The sequence below is a fragment of the Psammomys obesus genome, unplaced genomic scaffold, assembly GCF_907164565.1.
Source record: "Psammomys obesus unplaced genomic scaffold, mPsaObe1.curated_primary_1811, whole genome shotgun sequence".
NCBI lineage: Eukaryota > Metazoa > Chordata > Mammalia > Rodentia > Muridae > Psammomys > Psammomys obesus.
In genome coordinates, this window is record NW_026596117.1 from 21,681,879 (window position 1) to 21,708,326 (window position 26,448).

At 49.4% G+C, this 26,448-nt stretch overlaps 1 protein-coding gene across 4 annotated transcripts in view; it reads left to right on the plus strand.

Moving 5' to 3' along the window:
- The window catches only part of Svil (supervillin), a 141,002-nt gene extending 116,128 nt beyond the window's left edge, over nt 1-24,874 (plus strand). For all 4 annotated transcript variants that reach the window (XM_055629195.1, XM_055629196.1, XM_055629193.1 and 1 more), the window contains 15 exons: nt 1,413-1,549; nt 2,166-2,313; nt 2,414-2,559; nt 4,588-4,763; nt 6,137-6,281; nt 7,229-7,505; nt 12,363-12,514; nt 14,470-14,575; nt 15,306-15,513; nt 17,008-17,141; nt 19,297-19,452; nt 20,522-20,665; nt 21,385-21,509; nt 23,620-23,775; nt 23,861-24,874. In XM_055629195.1, the coding sequence (XP_055485170.1) occupies nt 1,413-1,549; nt 2,166-2,313; nt 2,414-2,559; nt 4,588-4,763; nt 6,137-6,281; nt 7,229-7,505; nt 12,363-12,514; nt 14,470-14,575; nt 15,306-15,513; nt 17,008-17,141; nt 19,297-19,452; nt 20,522-20,665; nt 21,385-21,509; nt 23,620-23,775; nt 23,861-23,947 (2,297 nt within the window). In that variant the 3' untranslated portion in view covers nt 23,948-24,874. The remainder of the gene's footprint in view (nt 1-1,412; nt 1,550-2,165; nt 2,314-2,413; nt 2,560-4,587; nt 4,764-6,136; nt 6,282-7,228; nt 7,506-12,362; nt 12,515-14,469; nt 14,576-15,305; nt 15,514-17,007; nt 17,142-19,296; nt 19,453-20,521; nt 20,666-21,384; nt 21,510-23,619; nt 23,776-23,860) is intronic.
- Nucleotides 24,875-26,448: the final 1,574 nt, after the last annotated feature.

Genomic DNA, 26,448 nt, shown 5'->3' on the forward strand with positions numbered 1-26,448 from the left:
TTCTATGAGTCTCCCTCACTGGGTGCACACTGCCTCCCTCACTGTGGCATCACAGCGTGCGTGAGGCTGGGAATGTGTGAATGAACACGTGCCAGCTGCTGAGTGGGTCGACCTGAGCTGGACTCCGCTCTTTACCCTTCCAGAACCTCAGCTTTTGCCCCTGCTTCCTCTGGCCTGGTTGCCCATCCTCTAACATCATCGTGTGTTACCACATATGCCCTAAGTCTCCAGCGGGGGCCTGCATGCCCTTCTGGGCTCTCCCTCCTAGGATAAGCCATGACCATGTCAGCCAGAGTAAGAAAACATCCCTGGGGAAGGAATGAAGGGAAGGCAGGAGTAAATGAGCCTCACCCATCCGGATTCCACTCCCCTGCCCCTTATGTCTGTGACACCTGAGACTTGGAAGCGCAGCAGGAAGCGAGGGCTGTGAGGAGGGAGGGCGGCTCCCCTTCAGAGGTGACACCTGTGTAGCTGGATCAAGGCGAGAATGGATGGAGTAGCTTCTGCCTCCACCAAGGATTCTGGGGCGGGTTTCTGCAAAGCCATATCCTTTTAGCTGTATTTAAAAGATGAGTGAAGAGTGGGGAGGTGGCTCAGTGAGTAAGATTGTTTCTTACGTAAGGATAAAAGCCCGTGCTTGAAGCCCTTGATGTCCACAGAAAAGCCAGGCATGGGTGTATGCGCCTGGAACCCCAGCACTGTAGGGCAGAGACAGGCAGATCCCAGGAGCTTACCGGCCAGCCAGTCTAGGTAAAACAGCAAGCTTCAGGTTCAAGCTCAAGGGAGGAAAACTACTGGAGTCCTCCTGTGATCCCCACATACGCATGTGTGTGCACACTTGCACACACTTGTACACGACACACATACACAAGAGGACCTCTGATGTGGAAGTTACACTCCACGTGCAGTCATGGGCTGTTCCTGCTCAGGAAGTCTCTGAGAAGGGTTGACCCTGTCACAGGCAGTGCTTCCCCCCAGCCGGCCCCACCCTGCTGCTCTGGGTGTAACTGTGCCTGTGGAGGAAGAGCCTGCGGGCAGGTGTGCCATGCCGGGACCAAGGCTTGGTGTTCGGCACAGGGAGCAGGCAGTGTCGAGAAAAGGCAGCATGAGCATGAAAGAGGGGGCAGGGTGTCCTTACCACTCTCCCAAGATGGGAGAGCCTCACTGCCTCCACACACATGCTAAAATCCAAGACTCAGAGGCCGAGACTAAGAAGCATGAAGACCTGAGGGCAAGCACACAGCAGCCACACCAGCTGAGATGTTCCTGTCACGTGGGCCGTCCTGACTTCCACGTCCCGCTGGTCCTGGGAACTGGTAGCCAGGAGTCTCTAGAACGGGATGTGTATGGCTGAGGCGTGTCCATGGTGGAGGTCTGCATGGTGGGTAAAGGACTCTGGGGCTTGTCCACAGGAAGAAGACACGTGCAGACAAGGCTGGTGGAGCCTCGAGCCTCCTCACTCAACAGTGGAGACTGCTTCCTTCTGCTGTCCCCTCAGTACTGCTTCCTGTGGGTCGGAGAGTTCTCCAACGTCATCGAGAATGCAAAGGTGCGTATCCCAGTGATAAAATGCCTCCGTTATTGTGTCCTTTATACAGCAATGGGGTTTCTACCAGCTGGCCCATGCCAAGCTTCTCAGATACCCCGTGTCTCATTCAAGCGGGAAGGGGCGGGTAGCATTTCCTTTGCCAGTGTCTCTGAAGAAGCTTCCATGAGGTGTTGGAGTGAAGGCCAGCTTGAAGGCCGTGGGTCTAGGCTGACTGCTGAGGAACTAGCGTCTCTGTGAAGTGCCGCTGTTGCTCTTTCATGGGAATCCTGTGAGGGAAGCCCCAGGATAGTGTTCAAAGTGCATGAGTTATCTGTTGAATCTCCCACACTGAGCTTGGTGGTAGAGCTTCCCACATCTAGGCCATTCAGGAAGGAATTAGCACGCATACTCATGCAGCCGCAGACAAAGGATAGTGTCCAATCCACGGGGCTGAGGGTTATTGCTCCAAAGACTTGATACTTCTGCTCCCACAGTTGCGTTTCCTCGGGTGAGGCAGCGATGCCCGCCAGCCTGCGCCTCAGTCCTTCCCGGTGCATCCATTCCCCTCTGAGGGCAGCGTGTGCCCCTTTGTGCATGCTGGTTTTGCCTCCTGGCTCACTGTCCTTTTCTTTTCCAGGCATCTGAACTTGCAACGTTAATTCAGACAAAGAGGGAGCTTGGTTGCAGAGCTACATACGTCCAGACCATTGAGGAAGGCATTAACACACATACTCACGCAGCCAAGGACTTCTGGAAGCTCCTGGGTGGCAAGACCTGCTACCAGTGTAAGAGTTTGCAACGTTTCCGAGTGAGGGGGCCTGAACACCCCGCCTCCTACCTGGTCCTTCAGCCAACTACTTTCTAATGTCCTGTCTTCCCCCAAAGCTGCCGGAGACCCAAAGGAAGATGAGCTGTATGAGACAGCCATCATTGAAACAAACTGCGTCTACCGTCTGATTGACGACAAACTCGTTCCTGATGATGACTACTGGGGAAAGATTCCCAAGTGTTCCCTTCTGCAGTCCAAAGAGGTACCAGCTTCGAGGGTATAGCGCCCTGCCCTGGGCAGAGGGCTGTAACTGGCTCTGTACTGATGATCGAACACAGCATTTGCTAAAGAATGCTTATTGGCTATTTCAAACCATTACTGCTATCTAAAGTACTAACAAAGTTCAGAAGATTTTTCAGAAGTAGTGTGGATCATTGAATGCTTTTATATTTTAAGTAAGATGCAAAAATGTCTTGTGGTTATGTAAGATTAAAGTAAATTTTAGTTAGACGTACAGTTTCAAGAATAATTAATGTGAGTATATCTAATTACATATATTTGATACAATTTACAGATTTGTCAAGTATCTCTTTCAGTCACCCCAGTAACTATGAATTAACTGCATTTCCAGTGCTGTTTAATGTGATAATTGTTGAGAGAAAAGGGAAAACACACAAGGCCCTTACACTGCACTGGGTAGAAGCATTTTAGAAATTCAGGGCCAGCACAATGGCTCAGTGAGTAAAGGCATTTACTGCCAGCCCTTAAGGCTAGAGTTCAGTTTCCAGGTCCCACATGGTGGACAGGGAAGACCAACTCCTTAGATTTATTCTCTGACTTCCTAGGGTTTACACATGAACAGATAGATAGATAGATAGATAGATAGATAGATAGATAGATAGATAGATACGTACATACATACATGGATGGATGGATAGATGGATGGATGGATGGATGGATAGATAGGTAGATAGGTAGATAGAGATAGATAATGTTCATTCTGAAAATCACGGGATTTTCTTCTTAATTTTATTTTTATGTGTATGAGTGTTTTGCTTGCCTGCACATCTCTATACCAAATGCATGCACTGCCCACAGAGGTCAGGGGAGGGCATCAGATCCTCTGGCATTGTGAGCTACCGTGTAGGTGCTGGGGATCAAACATGGGTCCTCTGAAAGAGCAGAGCCACTTCTCCAGCCCCATTTTTTTTAAGTGACCCTTCCAGCCACTCTGTCTTCTGACCAGAAAGCTTGTTCATTTACATTTCACGCACATACACAAAATATTGTAATTTTAAAGCTTCTAATAAGTACAAAGAAAGCAACCCCTACAGCTTCTAGGATAAGTGAAATAAGTCACGCATGGAAAGGACAATACTGTGTGATCTCACGTATATGTGGAATATTCCTTACCCCTAAAGGAGATAAAACAAAGTCAGTTATGCAGAGACAGAAAAGCAAACAGAAGCTTCCAGGGCCAGGCCTGGGGGAGGAAAGGCCAGGGGAGGAGGGTCAGAGGGCAGCAGGTGTGAGGAGCACAGCTGTCCTAGGTATGAAGAAGGGAACGTGGGGGCAGGTCAGAGGCCAACAGGTGTGGGGGCACAGCTGTTCTAGGTATCTGAAGAGATTTTAGCTGCTCTGGGCACTAAGACAGCAGAAGGAGAAGTGAAGGACAGATAAGGGGCTGTGTTCATCACTGTGCTGGTACACCCCCCTTACTGCCTTTCCTGCTGTACTGTGTTATGGAAACATTCAAATATATAATAGTATGTTTTAAGAGTAAACTGAGGAAAAGTGTCATCCAAAGCTAGATTGAGGGTACGATTTATATGTACATTTAAGTGGAAAGTCACAGAAAAGGAAATAATTTTAAGAAGAAATGAATGGAGCCTAGCTAAAAGTTAAAGCAGAATTTAGAGTACTGGAAATGAAGGCAGGAGTAACAGGCAGCATTCCATTCCTGTGTTCATTCAGCAAACACTTAGCTCTAAGCCCCTAATGCAAGCGTGGTCTTATGCACCTCTGCCGGAAAGGTCTTAGACCTGTACACAGGAGAGACAGCAATGGCCGCTCAGCACCTGCTCTGCATGTTATATGAGTGAATGAGTGAGTGTGTGTGTGAGTGTTGGAGGGAGAAGCAAGGAAGAGAGGAGGGAAGAAGATGGGGGTACTTATATAACTTTATTTAAGGCTTTGGTGGTGAGAGTGTTCAGAAGCTCCAGCTCTTCAGCAGAGGCTGAGCCCCAGAGTCCGCCTGTGGCGTTCACCTGTCCTTCCTGTGCTGTTCCAGGTCCTGGTGTTTGACTTTGGCAGTGAAGTTTACGTGTGGCATGGGAAGGAAGTCAGCCTAGCACAACGGAAAGTAGCATTCCAGCTGGCCAAGCACTTATGGAACGGGACCTTTGACTACGAGAACTGTGACATCAACCCGCTGGACCCGGGGGAGTGCAACCCGCTCATTCCCAGGTGCCCCTGCTGCCCTGTGGGTTGTGCGCTGACCTGCTCTTCCCACAGGCTCCCAGCATCCCTCCTCACACTGGGGCTGGGCTGGGAGGGCCCCATAACAGACCTTCCCTTGGCTCTCAGCCAGCTAATGAGGATGAAGGCTGTGGTTCTAGGAACATGGCCTCTCCCCACCCTAACATCTCCGCTGCCGTTGTGTTAAGCAGTACTTCCTGGTCATCTAAAGTATCCTCCTGCCCTGAGTGCTGGGCACTTTGTGATGCCCTCTTAGTGTGTTTTGGGGTAGAGGAAAGGAGGGGTACTATGTTGAGAGAATGATTGAGATTTTTAAAGACTACTTGGGTAAATTGTCAGAGCAGGCACAGACTCTAAAAACCATGGTTTTTTTTAACTACCAGACCCTCCAAAATGCTTTACAACTGTGTGGGTCATGTATTTGTCACGAAACAGCCTAAGACAATGTGCAGATTTTGAGTTTCCTGCATAGTTTCTGCCTTTAAAATCTGGTTTTTAGAACTGGTTTTGTTGGTAGTTGGTTTCAGTAACTAAAAGCCAGCCCTGCAATCCCAGCACTCAGGAAACTGAGGCACAAGGCTCACTCATGAGATTAAGGCCATCCTGGGCTACATGAGTCCCAGGCCAACCTGAGTTAAAGAGTAAGAGAAATCCCGTCTGGAAAAAGCAAGAAAAGAATATAAATTAGATAATTTATCAATGTATTGAAAAAATTAAATCTTTAAGCAAATGCGCATTAATACTGTAAGAAGCAGGAGTGCGAAGGCCTGAGACAAAGCCGGGAGTACTCTCTTATGCTGGAGCATAGAAGCGCTATCATGGCCAATTTATACCTAACTGTGACATGTGCACTTGACCAAGCACCTGCCCCGCTGGCTTCCGCTATCTGTGCCACAGAATCATGGAAGGAGCTTCACAAACATGCTCCTGCCGGGCGCAGCCTTTGGGGTTGCAGCTGGAACAGGATGGCTTATGTATCAGCATGTCCTGGGGACGAGAAGGTGCACCCACGATTGTCACCTGGCCCCTCCTAACACACAAGCAGCTGACACCACCAAGTTGAAATGGCTAGGCCCTAACCGTCATGTAAGTCACAAGAGGAAGTAAATCGAGCAGCCGAGGCCCTGCTCCCAAGGCCCTCACCACAAGCTCTTGTGTCTCCTACTCCATTTCCACAGCATGTACGAGGCAGATTTCCAAAGCTGGCCGAGCCTGCTTCTCTAGACATCTCGGCAAGTCTGCAGAGGAACGTTGCAGAGCAGCTGTCTGAGGCTCAGTGAGGGTGAGGGCTTGTTGTGGTTGCTGTTCCAGCAGTACATGGCTGAATCTGGGCCCTTTTCTTGTCTGCCCCCACGCTGCAGGAAAGGACAGGGGCGACCCGACTGGGCAATATTTGGGAGAGTTACGGAGCACAATGAGACCATTCTGTTCAAAGAGAAGTTCCTCGACTGGACGGAACTGAAGAGGCCCACAGAGAGGAACTCCGGGGAAGTTGTCCAGCAGAAGGTACAGTGATCAAGGCGAGAGAGCAGGCCTGATGTGGAGACCAGCAGAGATGGCCATGATGGTAGAAAGGCTCCAGCTGCACTAGTGACGCAGCAAAGTGGTTTTCCATTCCATTCTCACCTTCACTGTGTGGCAGTGGGTAGCCCAGTTCCCCAGGTTCTAACACAGACATAGCATCTTCTAAATACTGTCAGAGACCCTGGGATGCCAAGAAAGCTGTATTTCTGCACTGTCCCGTTATCAGCTAAAATAGGGCTGAGGATATATATAGTCCTATAGCAGAATTGTGGTATGGCTGGCAACCAAGCCCTGGGGTCCACCCCCAGCACCACCGAAAAGGAAAAAGAAAAGCAATCCTGTCGGTTTATTATTATTATTATTATTAGCTATTTTATTTGGATTCATGTATCTACTATCCTTTTCCACCCCAGTCCCTTACAACACTGAACAGCAGGTAGGAGAGAAACAAGGTTACTGGGGAGAGGTAGTGCTGAGATCTTTTTTAGACTACTTCCTGCTGATTAGGGATGTTAATTCCTTGGGGCAAGTCCAATCTTCCTCTCATCAGGATATCTCCAGTTTCTTCTTACCATCTCTTTTCTCTTGACCACTTGACAGACCAGCAGCAGCAGGATCAGGAACCAGCAGGAGGAATAGCCATGCCTACTCTTGGGGTTCTGACCTTTTCATGCCCTCTCTATAGTTCCCAGAATTAAACTATCTTCAGCCAGCAGAACCACGCCCCTGCCAGAGCACACACAGCCTGCTGCTGTGGACAGTCTGAAGCAGCCCCACACCCCACTCCTGGGATTAAAACAAAAGCATGTTTACATAACAGCTGGGCTATTACAGACACTAAAAGTCTCACTACACAATCCAAACCGCACTGGGTATGACAGGAGACATCTGCAGCAAGGGGGATACCAAACATCCCTGCTCCCTTGTAGGACGATCCTAGGGCTGACGTCAAGCCCTACGACGTGACACGGATGGTGGCACTGCCCCAGATGACAGCCAGCACCATCCTAGACGGGGTGAATGTGGGCCGGGGCTATGGCCTGGTGGAAGGAGACGACGGGAGGCAGATCGAGATTGCTACTGTCTCTGTGGACGTGTGGCACATCCTGGAATTTGACTACAGCCGGCTCCCCAGGCAGAGCATCGGGCAGTTCCACGAGGGGGACGCCTACGTGGTCAAGTGGAAGTACATGGCGAGCACAGCAGGTTAGTGAGCACGTGTGTTTTCTCACCCCTGCCGGGCGTGGTGCGGTCTGCCAAGTGCAGGTAAGGACCAGGAGAGGAGTACAGTGGGATTCCTGGCAGCCCGCATGGCCAGGACACTGACACTCACCTCCATTAAAAATAATGATAGTAATAAATGCTGGAACACTCCACTCCTCATGCTTGCACTGCCCTGGAAAGGTTTCTGGAAAAGTCATGATTTGCTTCCACGTGGTATTGACATGTGGCCTGTGTGCTGTTTGAACAAGTCATTGAATGCAGCACATGGGAGCCATTTAAACTGAAGCTAAATGGTGCTTCAGCTTGGTAGTAAATGCACAACAAAAGACGTATTTCTAGAAATACATAGAGGTGCTGGGGTGTACCTCGGTGCTGGAATATTTGCCTTAGCATATTCAAGGTTCTGGGTTTTATCCTCAATAAAAATAAACTCTTGGGGCCAGGGAGAGAGCTCAGTGGGTAAAGCTTCTGCCACACGAATGTGGGAATCTGAGTTTGGCTCTCCAGCGTTCGCATTAAAGCTGGACGTGGTGATGGTATCCCCAGCACTGAAACAGGCAGATCCCCACAGCTCACTGGCCCACAGCTCACTGGCCTCCCAGTGTATCCAATCAGTGAGCTCGGGGTTCAGTGAGAGGCCCTGTCTCTAAAAGTAAGGTGGACGGTGACAGAGAAAGACATGGGACTTACCTCTGACCCATGGATGTTCTCAGCTGGACAAAGTCACGCCCCTACATGTGAGGGATCACAGCAGAACATCGTGTGCCCTCTCACAAACCAACCTGGGCAAAACAACACATGACCAAACCCAGTCTTCATAGGAAGCAGACAGTGCTACTTCAGCTAGCAATGGCAGTGTTTCATGCCCACCTGCCCTGTGCATGCTGCTGTCAGAAGGGTTGAGTAGCAGACTCTCCAGGAAGTACACGGCAGGAAGGAGAATAAGACAAGAACAGCAGGAGGCCATGGGACTTGAGGAGCTGGTCACCGTAACCTTGGGCCTGCTGTCAGTGAGAAAGCAAGCAGACACCACATGATTAGGGTGGCTGTGAGGTCCTGGTTTGTATGGTGAGCACTCACAGACACCTCCCCTGGCGAGATGCTGTGCTCTTTGCCCTGCTCCCCACAGCAGAGGTCATTCTGACTTCTCAGAGGAAGAGCAGGACAACCACCTGGTTCGTAGACAGCAGAGCAACAGACTGACATCTGACCTGGCCTCTTAGAGCCAGCGATGCTGTGACCCCTCTGTGCTGCTCCTCCTGCAGACATCAGAGCTGGTGCTGTCCCTTCCCTAAAGAGGCCTCGGGTGTCTGAACCTACAGCTGGAGTAGGAAGCCTTGCTTAGCAGCTGAGCATGCTGGGTAAAGATGCTCAACCTCCCTTAGCGCTGGCCTTCTCTCTTAGGAAACGGGGAGGGTGTTATGGGATCTGATTAGATCCAGCTCAAATACTAGGTCAAAGCACAACAAAGATTGTTGTCATCAAGCCACTACTGATTGATCAGGGCCGCAGAGAAGACTAGAGACCTGAACTGTGACACCTCCAACCCCCAGCCCAAGATCTAGAATGTTACAGAGCTTTGAAGCTTGGAAACCACAAACATCTGTGCCAAGTTACACTTACATTTTCCACCAGTCAGGATTTAGGGATGGGGACGTCTTTAGGAATGTGTCTCTGTGGTATACTTATCCTGTTCCCATTGGTTGGGTTATCAACTGTATCGGGCCAACTAGCATTCATGTCTGAAATTGCCACCCAGGACAGCAGTTACCCAGGGAGGTCTCGGCGATGTAAACTTTATTTGACCCATATTCAAAATGGCTTCAGTTTGGTTCCTCCTTACAAAGGCAGTGCCTGGCCCAAAGAACATTTGAAGCAGGGCTCTGTAATGTGTATGCGTGGTGCCTGGCACCTGTCCATACTGTCAGTGTTGGGAGACTCCTCCATGGAAATTTTCATCAGAAACAGCAAAATCACCACACAGTTTGGAAATGACTTCGAACTAGCTAAAGTAATGACAATTCCCAAGAGTGGGGGACAAACATATCCATAATGTAGAAAGGAAATGGCACATTTAACAAAAGGATAAAGGGATAATGTAATATATTTAGACATCTTCATACCTGGTTCTAGCTATGAGACAAAAGTAATCATGGGCAGCAGTGATGTGGGCAGGCAACCCCTCCCGTGATGCATGTTTTCCCAGGGAGCACAGTGGTACCTCACTGGCAGCAAAATGACACCCCCCCTCCCCAGCCTACTTGGATCAGTGTCCTGCACAGAAACTGCTTGCAGGGTGCAGCATGGTCTGTGCCCTGGAGGATCATGGGTGCCATACACCCTGTGGGTGAAGGCCCCAGAGGCAGGGTCAGGCTGCTTTGGAGGTGGACAGGAAGTTGGAGCAGTTCTCTTCTCTCAGTTGAGAGTGATTGTGACTGCTATGTAGAAGCATTAGTACCAACATTGCTATTTTGTGCATATCTGTATGTGCCGGTACATGTACACATGGAGGCCAAAGGGCACTGTTCTCAGCACTGTTCACCATCGCCGTCCTGGGGCTCATAGGTGGGCTAGGCCTTCTGGCCAGCAAGCCCCAAGGATCCACCTGTCTTCATCTCTCCAGGTGACCACATAGGGTATTATTATTATTATTATTATTATTATTATTATTATTATTATCTCTTTTAGCATGAATTCTAAGGATGGAACGTGGGTCCTTCAACTGAGCTATTTCAATAGCCCAGAAATAGACTTATTCTTGAAAGTTCTTTGATTAACAGATGCCGGGGGCGGGGGGTGTGGAGAGGGAGGAAAGGAGGGACCAGGAGAAGATGAGGGAGGGGAGGAAGGAAGGAAGGAAGGAAGGAAGGAAGGAAGGAAGGAAGGAAGGAAGGAAGGAAGGAAGGAAGAAGGGAGGGAGGGAGGGAAGAAGGAAAGGAAAGTAAGGAAGAAAGAAAGGAAGGAAGAAAATTCTTTGATGGTGTGAAGTATCAACCCTTTAGGGATCTGAGTTGTAATGACAATATTCTAGTATACCTCCTAATAAACCTTTACATTACTAAAGTTAAAAACAAATATATTGGCAATTAAGTTATTCTATGTAGGATTAAGTTTGGGCATACTGAGCAAACCATTACGGATATTAGTCGAAACGCCTGCTTTAGGAAAGACGGTGTATCTTAGGCATATACACCGGCGCCTGCCTTACAATGCTAGGGTGAAAAGTTGCCTGTTGACACTATTCACACAATGGATTGGAGGGCTCAGTCCAAGGGGTGTGTGACTTCATGATCGCTTTAAACATAGCTTTCTCCAGTAACCTCAGTAACAGCATGGCTTTTTGTTAGACTGGACAGGGGCTTTGCTTCTATCTAAATCAGCTATGGGTGTCTGTAAATGATTCTTGGGTGGTTTGTACTTACATCTTATCCTCTCGAGACTGCAGACACAACCATTTCAGACCCACAGTGGATGGCACTCAAGTCCAGCCTGAGGCAATTAGTTGGAGAAATTGTTAGAATCCTCGAACCGCTTACTTTAAATACATGGGACTATTTTGCTAAGCAAAGAAGGGTCCAAAACAGGTAAAGATGTCCTGACCTCTGAATAACTTAAGTGAGCTTCTTCTCGCGTTTGGGTCTTAAAGCAGTGGCAATTTCATCAGCAGATTGGAGTAAAGGGAAAATGAGGCAGTGCAGCCCAATGGGAACTCCCCCGAGTCTGGTCCTGGTAGACAGTCCAGGCTCATGTACATCTCTCGGGCATTCTTCAGCCTGTGGCGGCCAGACGACAGATGTGATGGGGCATCATTCATTTTCTTTTATATGTAACTGTATTGTATGTGTATTTTGTATATTTGGAGGCAATGTATGTATGTGTGAGTGTGTTTGTGCCATTGGGCATACACATGCCTGTGGGTGTGTGAAGGTGTGTATTCCTTAATCACTCTCCTCACTGTTTTGTTTTGTTGTCTGTTTTTTTTTTTTTTTTTTTTTTTTTTTTTGAGGCAAGGTTTCTCACTGACCTTGGTGCTCATGGATTCAGCTACACTGGCTAGCCAATGAGCATCCAGGGATCTGCCTGTTCCCCACACACCAGCTAATAAACATCCAGGGATCTGCCTGTTCCCCACACACCAGCCCCAGGGTTATAGATGCTCAATGCACTCCCAGCTTCAGCCTTAACTTTTAAGTATGTGTGTTTGCGGGGACTCATTGTTGACCCCTTATTATCTGTTACTGTAATGAAATTCCTAGAACAACCACTTTTTAAAGAGAAGGCTTGTTTTATCTCTCACTTTTGGAGATGCTAGCTTATGATTGTTACTGTGCGCCTTTGAGCCCACACAGCACATCTGCACAGAGAACTTTGGTGGCACAAGCTCCATGCCTCATGGCTGGGACATGAAAAGGGAGCAGCTTAGGCCCTCACCATTCCTTTTTAATGGTCCATTCTTTTTCCTTTGCTCTGGAAGCTCCTCCTGCTGTTAGTGATGTCATTCCTCTGTCAGCTGATCCTCTCCCAAGAGTGGTAGAATGTAAGAAAGTGAGTCTGTGTGAGCCTCCTCCTGCTCTCAGTCCCTGTATCCCCGCTCACACACTGGGGTCAGAGGGAGTCTGCCTCTGCCTAAGATGATGTGAGTTTTTCTTGGGGTTCTGAGAAGACCCCTCAGTCAGCTGAGAAGAAAGATGGTGCCCCATTTTGGCTCCACCCCTTTTTTATTTTTATTTTTTAATATCTGGCCCTCACAGACTCTGGGGAAGAGGGCCAGGCAGTCATCTGCTTCCCCACCGGTATCCCAGCTCACCTCACCCTCACCCTCTGCCATTGTTTCTGCAGTGGGAAGCCGACAAAAGGGAGAGCATCCGGTGAGAGTGGCTGGCAAAGAGAAGTGTGTCTATTTCTTCTGGCAAGGCCGGCACTCAACCGTGAGTGAGAAGGGGACATCAGCTCTGATGACAGTGGAGCTGGATGAAGAGAGGGGGGCCCAGGTAAGCTCTAGAGAGCCATTGCTTGGGGACCGTGATGATAGGCCTGGCCTCTGAGCACAGCATCCTCCAAAGCATGGGTGCCCTGCTTCTTCCCCCCGCAGCCAATCACACTTCTGCTCGGCTGTCCCCTCCTGTTTCCTGCAAGCCCTTCTTCCCTCTCCCTTCCCTGGGCCCCTTAACTGTGCCTTCTGTTTCCACAGCTTAAAACCACACTGCTGCTTTGTTTACTTATTTATTACTATTGTTTCCAGTGACCAAGAAAGACACCCCAAATCACAGGTTTGTGACCTTGGAGCCTGCATTGTGCCTGGCAGGCACTAGTACCCAAGTCCAAGAACTTTAAGACTTTATAAGCTGTTTTGTAGGGCCTTGTGGCATTGGCACTGGGGAATCAAATTCAGATCATTGTGTGTGCTAGGCAGGTACTTTAAGCCGACTGAGCTATATGGCCCCAAATGTGTCTTTTTAATGTTTGGATGATCTGTGCCCTATGTTACACCCATTAGTAGCACTACCTGAGAGCTAGCTCTGGAGTTCGGAGTTTGACACTATGGGCGAGTATTTTCACCATCTTGAATGAATGATTAATTGGCAAGAGCATGAGGGATGAGAGTAGAGAAACTTTTTCTAGAAATGGAGCCATGCTCATTAAGCTCTCTGCAGTCCTCAGAACTAATTACATTCCCTAAAAATAATTTTAAGACAGAATGAATATTTTCCACTATAAATTGTGTTTTAGAGGTAGACCTTAGCAACAATGGCATTGTAACTTATTCTGAACAGTGGGTGATTTCAGCTGCCTGTTTTTATAAAAACTAATGAATATGTTTTAACCCTGTGTTCAGAGCACACCTGGAGTCTGAGGTTAATCCCTCACTTTTTTCATTTTTCCAATCCAACACATGGAAAATCATGATAGGCACGTAAGACAGTGCCATGAAATGCCACTTGCCTGTGCTGAGAAGACCTGAGTGTCATGAGGTAGCTTATGGTAGAAATGTAGAAATGTCTCTACTTTTCTGGATGCCAGATGTACAAAGGCTCAGAACCTGGACCTTCAGATCAACCTCCTTTCTGTAAGGGGAGTTATCTAGCATCTGCCAAAGTGAGAGCAAGCGCTGCTACTAGGCCTGCTGAGAGAACACGAGAGCGAGCCATGCCACCCCACAGGAGACCACAGAGACACAGACACAGAGTCAGTTTCCTGTCCCTCTGAAAAACACCCCAGGTGATCGATGTAAGAGAACTGTTTCTTTTGGTTCTCTGCGTAGTTGGTTCTCTGCCATGTTGGTTCTGGGCTTATAGGGAGGCAGCATGTCATGGCAGAAACACACGTCAGTGAAACCACTTGGCTCCTTTCCAGAAAGCCAGAAAGTGAAAGAGATGAAGAGGAAGAAGCAAGGGTCTCCTACACCCTTCAGGGATGTATTCCCAGTGACCTCAAGACTTCCCATGAGGCCCCACCCACCTCTTAGGTACCACAGACTCTCCATGCACTTCCTGGGGGAGCTGAGCCTTGAGGGCATGGCCCAGAGGGGAATTTAAGACCTAACCTACCACAGATGCTACAGGAAGGGCATCCTTCTAACCCCAGATTCACGAAGTCAGCAATTCATGATCTTCACACTACGAGGTGGACCACTTTAAACACATTTAATCCATCATGTCATGGCCGTGCATAACATACCATGAGAATGCCAAAGTTAGTGAGGAAAGAAGGCAGCAGAGAACAACATTCCTGTCTTCTTATCACAGGAAAAACAGATACTTAAAAGTACTCTGAAAGCAAGCCTTTGCCTTGCACTTCCAGTCCTGCTTACCTTCAGATGGCAGTGGGGATACAACTTCTGTGTGTCCTGTTGGTGTAGGCCAGACTCCCTGAGACAGGCGAGTATTGTTTTCAGGCCTTTGGCAGCCCCTTCCTCTGACCTGTTTTCCCGTGCTTAAATCTAAAGGTCCAGGTTCTGCAGGGAAAGGAGCCCCCCTGTTTCCTTCAGTGTTTCCAGGGAGGGATGGTGGTGCACTCTGGACGAAGGGAAGAGGAAGAAGAAAATGTGCAAAGTAAGTTATTTCTAGTGTTAGCATTCAGCTTTTGTCTCTTCTCCCTGGAGGTTTTTGGTAGGAGGGCTTTAAAGGAAGTCCAGAGGCTGGCCCACTTGTAACCCCAGCTCCAGGGGTAATCTGATGCCCCCTTCTGGCATCCACAAGCACTGCACTCATGAGGGCAATGCCCCCCCCGTGTCTATATTAATTAACTATATATAATTAAAGTATATTTATACATAATGAAACTTGTATATAATAAAAAATAAAACCTTAAAGTAAGTCTGACGTTACGTAGCTGTATCTTTCCCACTAATGCTGGCCTGGTATAGCATCCTGGGGACCTCAACCCTGCAGAGCACTTCCTTCCTGATCTGTCCTTCTGTAAGGGAGGCTAGGAGCATTGCCTTGAATGGAATTCTCAGTAACTATCTACACTTCTCAAGAAAATTAAAAGCCAGTGGATTTCCTATTATAATCTTTTCATTGGCCAGCACCCTACCACTAAATCCTTAGGATTTCTCTCTTTAGTTATTTTATGTAAATCTTGGATGTTTTTTTTTCCTGCCATGTGAACTTTTGGCAACCTATTTATCACGCCCGACAACCCACTGGCTGCCCCTGCTCGGCAGTCTTCAGCCACGGGTCTTGCAGTCTCTACATGTATGTCTTTGATGGCATCCAGGGAGCCTGAAGGGCCACTCCTCCTTGGCTCCTCTGTAACTGTGCGCCGCTGCTTCCCCTGCAGGTGAATGGAGGCTGTATTGTGTGCGAGGAGAGGTCCCCATGGAAGGGAACTTGCTGGAGGTGGCCTGTCACTGTAGCAGCCTGAGGTCCAGGACTTCCATGGTTGCCCTGAACATAAACAAGGCCCTCATTTACCTGTGGCATGGATGTAAAGCTCAAGGCCATACGAAGGAGGTTGGAAGGACTGCAGCAAATAAAATCAAGGAACAGTGAGTGTTGGTCCTCTGGCCGGCTCTACACCCAGGGGATTCCTGGAGGGACGCAGGCAGGCTGAGGCAGGAAGGGATCCCCCAACAAAGGATGTCCCGTATGCTTAGAGTGACAGCCAGGGCTCTGTCATAGGTCCACAGGGTGCACATCTCCGCAGAAGCCTCCAATTTGTGTGCTTTTCCAGCTTTCTGAAGACATGTCTGCCTCCGTAAAAGGCAATGGGGCCAGGCGCTGAGGTGTAGCCTTGCAGCCCCAGCTTCCTAGAAAGCTGCGGCAGGAGGGACAAGCTAGCCCCAGAAATTAGGGCCAGCCTGGGTTATATCGTAAAATCTCATTTAAAAGAGATAGGAGAGAGAGGAGGGGGAGGGAGGAGGGGGAAGGAGGGAGGGAGAGAGAGAGCAACAGCAAGGCAGATGTCCCCAGCAAGCACAGTCACATTTCGGCTTCTTCCCAAGCTGCCACTTGCTCCCCAGCCTGCAGCCTCCGCTGTTACAGAGGGCCCGTGCCGCTGTCTTGTAGGAGTCTGAGTGTCTTGTATTGGAATGGCGGAATGGCCAGTGGGGGCCCACAACATATCCTTTCTTTAGAAAGCAGGGGCACCCCGCTGCAAGTGAGCAGCTGGCAGTGAGTCCTCAGACCCCCTTCCACTGCCCCCCACCCCTGGCCCGCCACTGGGGCACAGCAGTGCTGGGGTTTTCTCCTGGGGTCTTCCTGGTGGGCTAGGTGCTCAGGAGGAGCAGCATGGTCAGAGAGGGCCTGCCACTGTGTCTCTGCTCTTTACCAGCGGCCTGGGCAGTCTCAGTTCCCTGACAACAGCTGGGTTCCTTCCTAAAAATGGAGTGTTGCATCACATCCCAGCAGAGGGCTCGTTCTGTGGGCCCTGAAATGGGATGATGGGCTGCTTTCCTCCTGACTCCTGTGAAGGTCCGTGCTCTGTATTAAGGGCAGAGGGAAGGAAGACAAGTGACCTTCCAGCAGGCAGAAAAACCAGGCTACCAGAACATCCTTTGGTGGTCGGTGGAGGTGGGGGATTTAAGAGATGTTTTGTGAGAAATCCAATAGCATTCATGCCTCAAGAGGCTTCTCACTTGGGCCACTAACAACAAATAAGTGAATTCCTTCACTTACTCGCTTGGAAAACACTTACTTAGCAACTGCTTGGTACCAAACAAGGGACCAGAGAGTCAGCAGTGAATAAACACATTTTTCTCCTAATGAAATTTGTGTTGTAGCAAGAGAGGACAATGAACAGACAAATGCTGTGTTCCGTATGAAATGCACATGGTCTTAATGACATGTAGCTGTACATGCTTCCCTGGAGCACACTGGCCCGTCTCCTTCCAGCACAGGCGCTGGTAAAAATATTTACCAAATAGCGTGATGTCACCTTGGGTGTGGTCTTGATCAGAATGAAGTCGTCTGTGGGCGCTGTCTTGAGTCTCGGCTGTGGACACTCCTGGGCGTCTATAACCTTCCGCTTGCCTCCCATGCAGATGTCCCCTGGAAGCAGGGCTTCACAGCAGCAGCAATGTGACTATCCATGAGTGTGACGAAGGATCCGAGCCCCTGGGATTCTGGGATGCCCTGGGGAGGAGGGACAGGAAGGCCTACGACTGCATGCTCCAAGGTAACGTCACTGAACGCCACTCCGTTCACTCACTGATTTTCCTCACTGGAGATTTATCAAGGTCCGATTCCACCAGCAGAGCGCTTGCCTTGCAAGCTTGAAGAGCCAAGTTGAATCTCCAGGAAACACGTGAAAATGTAGGGTCAAGTGGCGTACCCTTGAGATCCTAGAACTCGGGGAGAGGTGCAGGAGGGTTCCTGGAACTTGAGAGCCAACCTAACTGGTGAACGCTGGCTCCTCGTGCATGCATTCATGTGTGACACGTATACCGCGCACACACACACCCCTACAAAGGTTTACTGAGCATATGCTATGTACAACACACAGTGAATAAAACAAAGGGCCTCCCAGAGGACCGATTCTCAAAAGGAAGCCGATCGCACATTCATTTTCATGTGAGTAAGAGAGATGTGTAATAAAGAGTGTGAAAGTGGGATTTTTCCCACCAGAAAACTCACGCACGCCCCGTGGGAAGCCATGTTTCCCTGGCGCCTCTGAGGCTGGCATGACTTAACAAGAACAGTAGGAACGATTGAGAAACTAGACAAGCAGCACCGTGGTGAGCTCTCGGGTTTGGCCAGCACCCACAGGAAAGGAAGCAGCGGGAACCCCAGTGAGACGGCGTGTTCCCACCAGATCAGGAGCGACAAGCCCTAAGCCAGTTAGACAGAGTTCTCAGCAGTCAGGGCTTGATGGGGAGACTTTGAAGGGAGTGGCCAGTGCTCCATGCCCGCTGGGAGGTGTTTTATTAGATGTGAGCATGTGACTGCTGCCACCAGCTCGTGGACTTGGAGCCTGAAAGTCAAGGCTGGCCAGGAGAGGCCGTCATTGAATGGCACGAGTCTGCTGAAAGGGGGCAAGCAGAAGGAGGAAGAATTGTGAGCCCTGTGTCCATCATTCAATAGATCTTAACCTTTCAGAGATTCGTAGATCCCTGTGATGAAAAGGGACACAGTTTTTGCAATGGACAGAATAAAGTACGTGTGTACAATGTAGGCATGATTGGGGGACCTGATGTTCATGGCTTGGAGGTAATTTATAAGCATTTATTGTCATTTTCAATTTAGTAGGCAAAGGCAGAACACACAAGACTAGAACCAGATCAGTGGGGTGTCATAGAGATAAAGAGGAGAGAAGGCAACAAAATGGAAGAAACGTGAAGCCAGAGGTCAGAATTCTAGTGGGGTGTGTGAGTGCAAGGCAGGAGGAAGCCCATCTTGGGGAGGGGACCCAAATCAAAACATAAAATTCCTGTTTCATGCATTGACTTCAAATAGCTATCCTAATTCGCCAGAGCAAAGTTAAGGGGTGCTGAGTGTGTGCCTTCCTGTCTTTCCTTAAAACATACATTATTATAATCATAAAAACCATAAAACAAACTTTCTCCCATTAATCATCTCTGATGAGAAGCAGTGTTTGTTCAGCAACTCACAGGTCTCAGGGATAAGCAGAACTCACGCGCTCCTGTGATTTCACCCACTTCTCCATAAAGAGACAATCTGGGTGACTGTCCTCTCCCTTTATTGCCTCAGTGCCCCCTTGCTGCCACCGAGATGTTGGTGACATTAGGGCATCGTAATATATTCCACTCTACTTGCCCTCCTCCCATCGCTGGGGAATAATGTCCAATGTTTTCTCTATTGTACCCTTAACAATTATTTATCCATAATTAAGTTAAATTCCTACCTATGGGACTCTATCAACCAGTGTTCCCCAGGACATCAGGCCAACTTCCTTTCTTAGCAGATATTAACAAAAGAAAGTAGTTCTCAACACTCATAAACAGAGCACAGTATCCTCCCAGACCCAGAAAAACTGGGAAAAGCACTGTTTCTGTTCAATTTAGTAGCTAGGAATGCTGGGGTAAACTTTTACGCTTAGTGTGTGTGTGTGTGTGTGTGTGTGTGTGTGTGTGTGTGTGTGTGTATCTGACTGGTGTGTACATATTTATACACACACACTTTTAGTTGCTGCTCACTGTCAGCCTGTGGCTGATGCCCATCACTGCAAAAATAACTAACACCAGACTTCCCTCTCAGAAAGCGAATATAAACCGAACCCCGCCTATTCACTGAGTTGCTTCGTGTTCGACGTCCGGCCCTTCTGGAAGCTGGTTCACACGGTGTCCTTAGCTTTGTTCTCTTTTCTTTGGAAGATCCTGGGAGTTTTAACTTCGCGCCCCGCCTGTTCATCCTCAGCAGCTCCTCGGGGGACTTCTCAGCCACGGAGTTCGTGTACCCCGCGAGGGCGCCCTCTGCTGTCAGCTCCATGCCCTTCCTGCAGGAAGACCTGTACAGCGCGCCACAGCCAGGTGAGGCCTGGGGGCCCCTTCAGCCAGCCTCCTTCCCCTTCCCTATCAGCAGCCCCCATCTGCCAAGTACACGACCAGCACACCAGAGACGTCACCATTCATCGATCCACCTCATCGACCCACTGCCAAAGAAAACAGGAAAATCAGCATGTAGCTTTGTGTCAGGAGCCGAATTCAGTGACTTTTACATCCAAAGAGATAGCTGACAGTACCCCATGGCATCCCTGGCCTTCCTCTCCGGCTTCCTGCTCCATGGTCCCTTGTGAGCTGCTCTTGCTCCTTTCCTCATATTTGTATTCCAAACCGAGGAAAGGGGAAAGTGGCGCTTTCTTATGCCCCTCTTGCTCCCATAGACTTTTCTTCATGCCGCTGCCCAGATGTCAGGGGGCCACTGCAGCTGCAAAGGAGCCTGGGAAAGCAAGAGGCTAGGGAAAGGGGCATGGGAAAGCTCTCAGCAGAGCAGACACAGACATGATTCTAGGGCAGCAACTGCGAGTAGCTACAGGAAGAGGCTGCTCCTCACCCGCCGTTCCTGGGCTCTGGCTGGACAACCACTGGCTTTTAGAGCAATCCCCAAATGTACATCAGGAGGGACCTTGGGGCCACTGAGCTGGCAAGTTGGAGAGAATGTGCCACACAGAGCAAGAGTCAGGTGGAGGCTTGAAGAGGAGGAGGAAGAGGCAGGAGGATTCTGTCTACAGTTCCCTTCCCTGTGAGAAACCCGTCACTGCTCAGAGTATTGTGGGGTCTGAGGGCAAGCCAGATGTGAGCCCTTTGGAGCCTAGAGATGGCTTCCAGCACAGCCCTTGTGACATCTGAAAAGGCCACCAGCAAACTGTGGATGAGCTGGGGAAGGGAAAGAAACAAGGCGGCATTTCTTGGGGCACTTCCTCGCCCTGCTAGGCACCTTTATGGTTTAATCTCAGAGGGCTGAGTATGGAGGTGACCTCCACTGACTCATTGCTCTGGACCTTGGGGACAGGGCTGTGGGGGCAGCTGGCAGAGCGGAGGGCTTCTGCTGGGCATTGCAGGAGTACCTCATGGCCTTGCTCTTCCTTGCTCTTCACAGCTCTCTTCCTTGTTGACAATCACCACGAGGTCTACCTCTGGCAAGGCTGGTGGCCCACTGAGAACAAGATAACCGGCTCTGCCCGAATTCGCTGGGCCTCCGATCGGAAGAGTGCGATGGAGACAGTCCTGCAGTACTGCCGAGGTGAGGAGGGCGGTGGGGAGCCGCCTCAGGCCCAGCCATGCCCCTCTGTGTTGTCTTCAGCCTTGAGAAGGCGCCAAGCACTCCCCCTTCTGTCACTCTGGAGGCTTGTTGGTCTTAGGATCAATACCTTCCCTGGGAACCAGGACAGAGGAGAGGCCATCTTTCTCTGTCACACGGTGAGGCCACCCACGTGGTATACCGGGGAGCCTCCTATACTGACACCTACCGTGAACATGGGTGTGAGTGGCTGAGCGGCCTTGGCACACTTCTCTTCAGGCAGCACCTGCATTACAGAAGAGAAATGTGTCTTAACTGCTAAAAGCCAGTGCTAGCATTTCTTCTGATGCTGCCATTGTTTCTCATGTGCTGTTGAAGCGTGTCCTGCTTCAGGGCATCCAGGGAAAACCTCCACAGGCAAAGGAAAGGGAAGCAGCCATGCCTGGTGGCAGGTGCCAGGGGAGCCTTCTGTCCCCCAGGGGTCCAGAAACATTTTTTCATGTTCAGGAAGTAGGTTCAGGGTAAGGTTGATGCCACATCTGTGTTAGGGGTGAACGTAAGAGTCGTCTTTCGGTAAACAGAGCCCTGCATTGTTAGGAGTGGCTCACAACCCACATCTTAGACACGAAAGCCAAGTGTTCTGAGGACAGTGGAAGAGCCCAAGAAAAGGCAGCGAGGACATGCTTCTTGGTCACTGACCTGTACATTCTGCCTCCCTACAGGAAAGAACCTCAAAAAGCCACCCCCCAAGTCTTACCTTATCCACGCCGGGCTAGAGCCCCTCACGTTCACCAACATGTTTCCCAGCTGGGAACACAGAGAAGACATTGCTGAGATCACAGAAATGGTAAGGCCCCGCCCCCAACCCAGGCCTCCACTGGCCTCTGTACTCCCGGCGAGAGAGAGAGAGAGAGAGAGAGAGAGAGAGAGAGAGAGAGAGAGAAACGTCAAACAGCAGTCTCAGAGTGGCAACAGACAGCGAGGTGTGGTGGCATACACCTATAATCCTAGCACTTGATGGCTAGCCTATGCTTTAGATAGCAAGCTCTAGGCTAGCCTGGGCTATGTGCCAAGACCCTCCTTCAAAAAAATTGATAAATAAATAGAATGGGGCCATACCCCTGAAGTATGTTGCCCAGGCTGCGTGGACCTGGCTTAGGAGAAGCCTTGTGGGAAATCAGTTGAAGTAGTTTGATAATTTTCTACACATAATTTTAGATCTTAAATACAAGCAGAGGCTACAAATGCCGGCTTCGGCATCACTTCATTCTACTAGCTCCAAGCCCACTGCTTCTCAAGGTGTGTGGAATGCATAGCCGTGCCCTCTCATGTCCAAGCTAAGCTCGTGTAGAAGAGAAAGACTGTGGCGCAAGTGTGTGCTTGGGTAGCTAAGGGAGGGAGCATTGCGGTCCCCCCATGGAGCTCATGCAACTGTGGAGTGCCATGGCATTACGGAAGGAAATGCTCATTTCTTTGCCCAGCAAACACACACATTTTTGTTTCCCCTAACCCTCAGGAGGCTTGGTGTTACTGTGTAGAATTGCATAGCCTGTGAGTTAACTTTGCTGGCAACAGGAATTCCAAGGGTTGTTTTGATTTAGTGGAAGGTAGGAATTTTTTTTCCAGTTTGATTTTGTTCCTCTGTAAGAGAGAGCGGTTTTTGTGGGGGTGTCAGGGGGGAAGCAAACCTGATACCCAGAATTTACAGCTTCAAAAATTAAATGTCAGAGAAACAAAGCTACCGATCAGCACACAGGCTACTGGCATGAGCAGATGGCTCTCAAAAGATGACCAATAAGGTTTTTTTTTAAGTTATCAGAGAGATGCAAACTAACTACTTTGAGACATCCCCTCGCCCCAGTCAAAATGACTGTCTTCAGGAAAGAATGCGCCCAAAGTCTATGGTGTGAAATCCTCAAACCATAAAAACATTTTAATGAAATGAGTAAATAAAACCCTTATTTAGTTTTGTGAAAGAAAAAGGAAGGAAGGAAGGAAGGAGGGAGAGGAGAGAGGGAGGGAGGGAGGAAGGGAGGGAGGGAGGGAGGGAGGAGAAATCTGAGCACAGATGTCAGAGGGGATGTGGGAGAAGAGGGACCCCAATTTGCCGCTGGTCGGAGTGGAGATACTGTAGCATTATAGAAGTCAGCAGGCACTTCCTCAGGAAAGTAAAGACAGACCCTACCATATGACCCGGCTCTACCACTGCTGGACATGTACCCCAGAACTGCACGTCACACCACAGAGCTAATGCACACCATGTTCCCTGATGCTCTGTTTTCCGTAGCTGAGAAATGGAACCAGCCTGGGCGCCCACCAAAAGGCGAACAGATAGTGAAGATGCAGTACAGAAACACAATGGGTAGTATTCAGCTGGGAAGAAAAATGGAATCACAAAACTTGCAGGAAGACAGACGGACCTGGACAAATACTGTGAATCATAGTCAACCCAAACTCAGAAAATAGATTCCCCTTGTATGCAGGTCCTAACCTATAATGTATACATGCGTGTGTGTGGACAGGTGTCAGTGTCGGGTTGTATCCATTTTACACATAATTTTAAACACACAAACAAGTAAAAGTATCTGCTGCTGTGTAGCAGTCGAGAGCTTGTATAATGCACACGTGTGTCTGCTCAGCTGACCTTGGCAGTGCTAGAACCGCAGGGCCTTGTGTGTGCGGCAGGCAGCCTCAACCCTCTAACCTACCTTTAAACAGATAGCATCTATGTAGGGAAGGAGCCTATGCATTCTGATCCCCCTGGACTATGTGTGGGTCTCAGGCCATGGCTCCAAGGATCACAGCATGGCAGACTAAGAGGACAGAGGTTGCCTCAGATTTCTACCTTCAGTGCAGCTCATTGGGTGGCGGAGGGACAGGTGGGGCAGGCGTGGGGGTCTGTAGCTCTCCATAGACGACACGTATCTGCTCAAATGTTCTCTGCTCCCTCTCTCCAGGACACTGCAGTTTCCAACCAGATCACCCTGGTGGAAGATGTCTTGGCCAAGCTGTGTAAAACCATCTACCCGCTGGCGGATCTGCTGGCCAGGCCACTCCCAGAGGGCGTAGACCCGCTAAAGCTTGAGATTTATCTCACGGATGAAGACTTTGAGGTGAGTGGGCCTGGATGGTGATGGCACACTGGTGAGGGTGCCTTTCCCTCAGCCACTCACCGGGCGTCTCCCACGTTTCTTCCAGTTTGCGCTTGACATGAGTAGAGATGAATTCAACTCACTGCCCACCTGGAAGCAAGTGAACCTGAAGAAAGCCAAAGGCCTGTTCTGAGAGCAGTATGACAGAGCGACAGGGAGGCCACGTTCAAGGCCACTAGACCAGAACACGGTATTTTTTTTCTGTCAAAGAAGAAAGTATTTTTGAATCAGAGTTTTTCAGAACCTGACCTTATTAACTTCGTGGCTTGCTCTGGAGTCGAGCATTTTGTAAATGTGTAGGAGAACTCTTTGAATCTTGGAATCGTTCTTTTTCACGGTTCAGGTAAACTGAAAGAAAAGCGTCTTTTCCGTTCCCTCAGCTGAGCGCTGCCTCAGTGGCCGCTGCAGCCCGGCCCTCCTGTTCCGGCTCGGCATTGCCTTTTTTAAAGCAATTCTCTTTATAAAGTGTTATTTTGATAGTTTGTGGATTCTAAATATATATATATTTATATAAACATCATATAAATCAAATATGTATTTAACAAAGCAATATGTATTCATTCACTTTCAGTTCTTTTCTTTGGTGTCAAAACAATATTACAAGGTAGACTAGAAGGCGTCACCTCTGTTGAGTTAGGCCTGCCACCAGTCTGCCCTCACCCCACCCCCCCGTCCGTCTGTCCGCCCCCACCTCCGTGCTCAGGAGTGCCTCCTTCAGCCTTAGGTCTGGCTTGTGCTCAGTTCTGCTTCCGGTGCTAAAACAAGCAAAGCCTCTGTGCTTCCCAGTGTGGACTCTGAAGAATCTATGAGAATCAACCTTTCTACCTTAAGATCTCCCCGAGAAATGTATAGTGCCTTGTTTTATGTACAGTTTATATACAGAAAAGTTCGCTCTGCTTTTTTTTTTTTTTTTTTTTTGATGCTGGTTTGGAATATTATCTACCATTTTATTCTCAGATAGTAGAAATAAAAACATCTCAGTTTCTCGTATCCATTGTGAACAGTACACATGTCATTTTGTGACACAGGACCCCAAAATAAAAGCTCAGAATAATCACAATTCATTGATCAGTTTACATCGACCTGTTCCTTTGTGTGGAAAGAACTATGTAGCTGCCTATCGAGCACCGGCTGCTGTAACTCTGAACTTCACACAGGGCAAGGATCTCGGGTGAGGGTGGAAGATTAAATAGAATAAGCAGGAATTTGAGCCATAGGTTTGCTCTAAGCACGGCAGAGCTGCTTCTCTACTTGGGACCTCAGTGCCTTCTCTCAAAATATGAACGATGTATAAGGCGTTAAAATATACGCTATGCGACTGCGGCATATAGCTCAGTGGTGGAGTGCTCGCCTTCCATGTGTGGGTTCAATGCCCAGCACTGCCGGAAATTGAAAAAAGCCAAATCTGTGATCTGAGCACGTTCTTCAGATGGGCTGTAAGTCGTTAAAACTCTTCCCCTCACGCATTGCTCAGTCTAGTTTAACCCGTCTGTCTTAAACCTTCTAGCCCTCTTCCATGCCCCACTGTGGGACTCTACCAGGCCTGGAGCCTGTCAGCTGCTCGTGGATTGTGTGACATTGTCCAGTCACCAAACCTCCCTGCCTTCCTTTCTTAAGAGATGAGATGATAGCGCCCCTCTCCAGCGTCACAGAGCTCTGGGCAGGGGTGGAGAGCTGGGCTTTGAACATTGCCCAGGGCCGTGGACCATCTGGTGCTGATGCTGTGTGACAGGAGCTGAAATGGGAGAGCAGAGTTAGAGTGAAAGGATGGGGCTATGCACCCAGACATGATGACAAATGGGGGGCTCAGAGTGCATCCCTCAAACAGCAGCAAAGGCACGGGCTAGGGTCTGTAAGCAGTAGGGCGACCTGAAGATGTCATAGAGAGACAGATCTGCAGCCAGCTCAGAAAGCCAACTGGGATCGCAGACACAGGGCTCCAGTCGGGGTGCTCCGGACAGAACCAACTGTCTGTGTAGGGGTAACTGCATCGCGCATGCGTGGATGGGAAATGGGATAGACCCCGTGACTGGGAAGACTGACTGTCCCAACTGTCCAGCCTGCAGCTCCCGCAGAACTATTGCCTAGCTGCCTGAGCCTGGGCCTTGGAGCTTGGGAAAAGTGTGTCAGCTCAAAGTTAGGCCTGAGATCTCAGGAAGACATGTACGTGCCAGAGCCCAGAGAGCACCGAACCTGGTCTGCTGGCTACATCGCATAGGAGCAGTGTTCCTGCTGCCTGAGGGAGAGCGGAGCTCACCTTGGTCTCTCTTTTAGCTGCTCCCTCTGCAGACCATCCCCACTCAGACATACGCTTTTCTCCTCTGCAAACATCTTTGTGGCACAAAGTCAGCCCAGTCGGGTTAGTAACAGCAGTGGCTAGAGGAACCTCCAAGGAGGCGTAATTCATGTCTCTGTCATCAGCCCTCAAGGCCAGGTTGCTCCGAGCTGCTCTGAACTCTTGTGCCCACACTTGTACCAAACGCTGTCTCACAGTCGTGAGCAGCCAGCCTGATGTCCTCTCATGGACACCGCCCTGGGTCCACCGCTCGCTGTTTGTCTCTTCCCTACTTCCAGAACGAGAGCCTTCTGGGCCAGAATTTTCAGGTCCTCTCATAGCTTCCATTTAGCTTAATT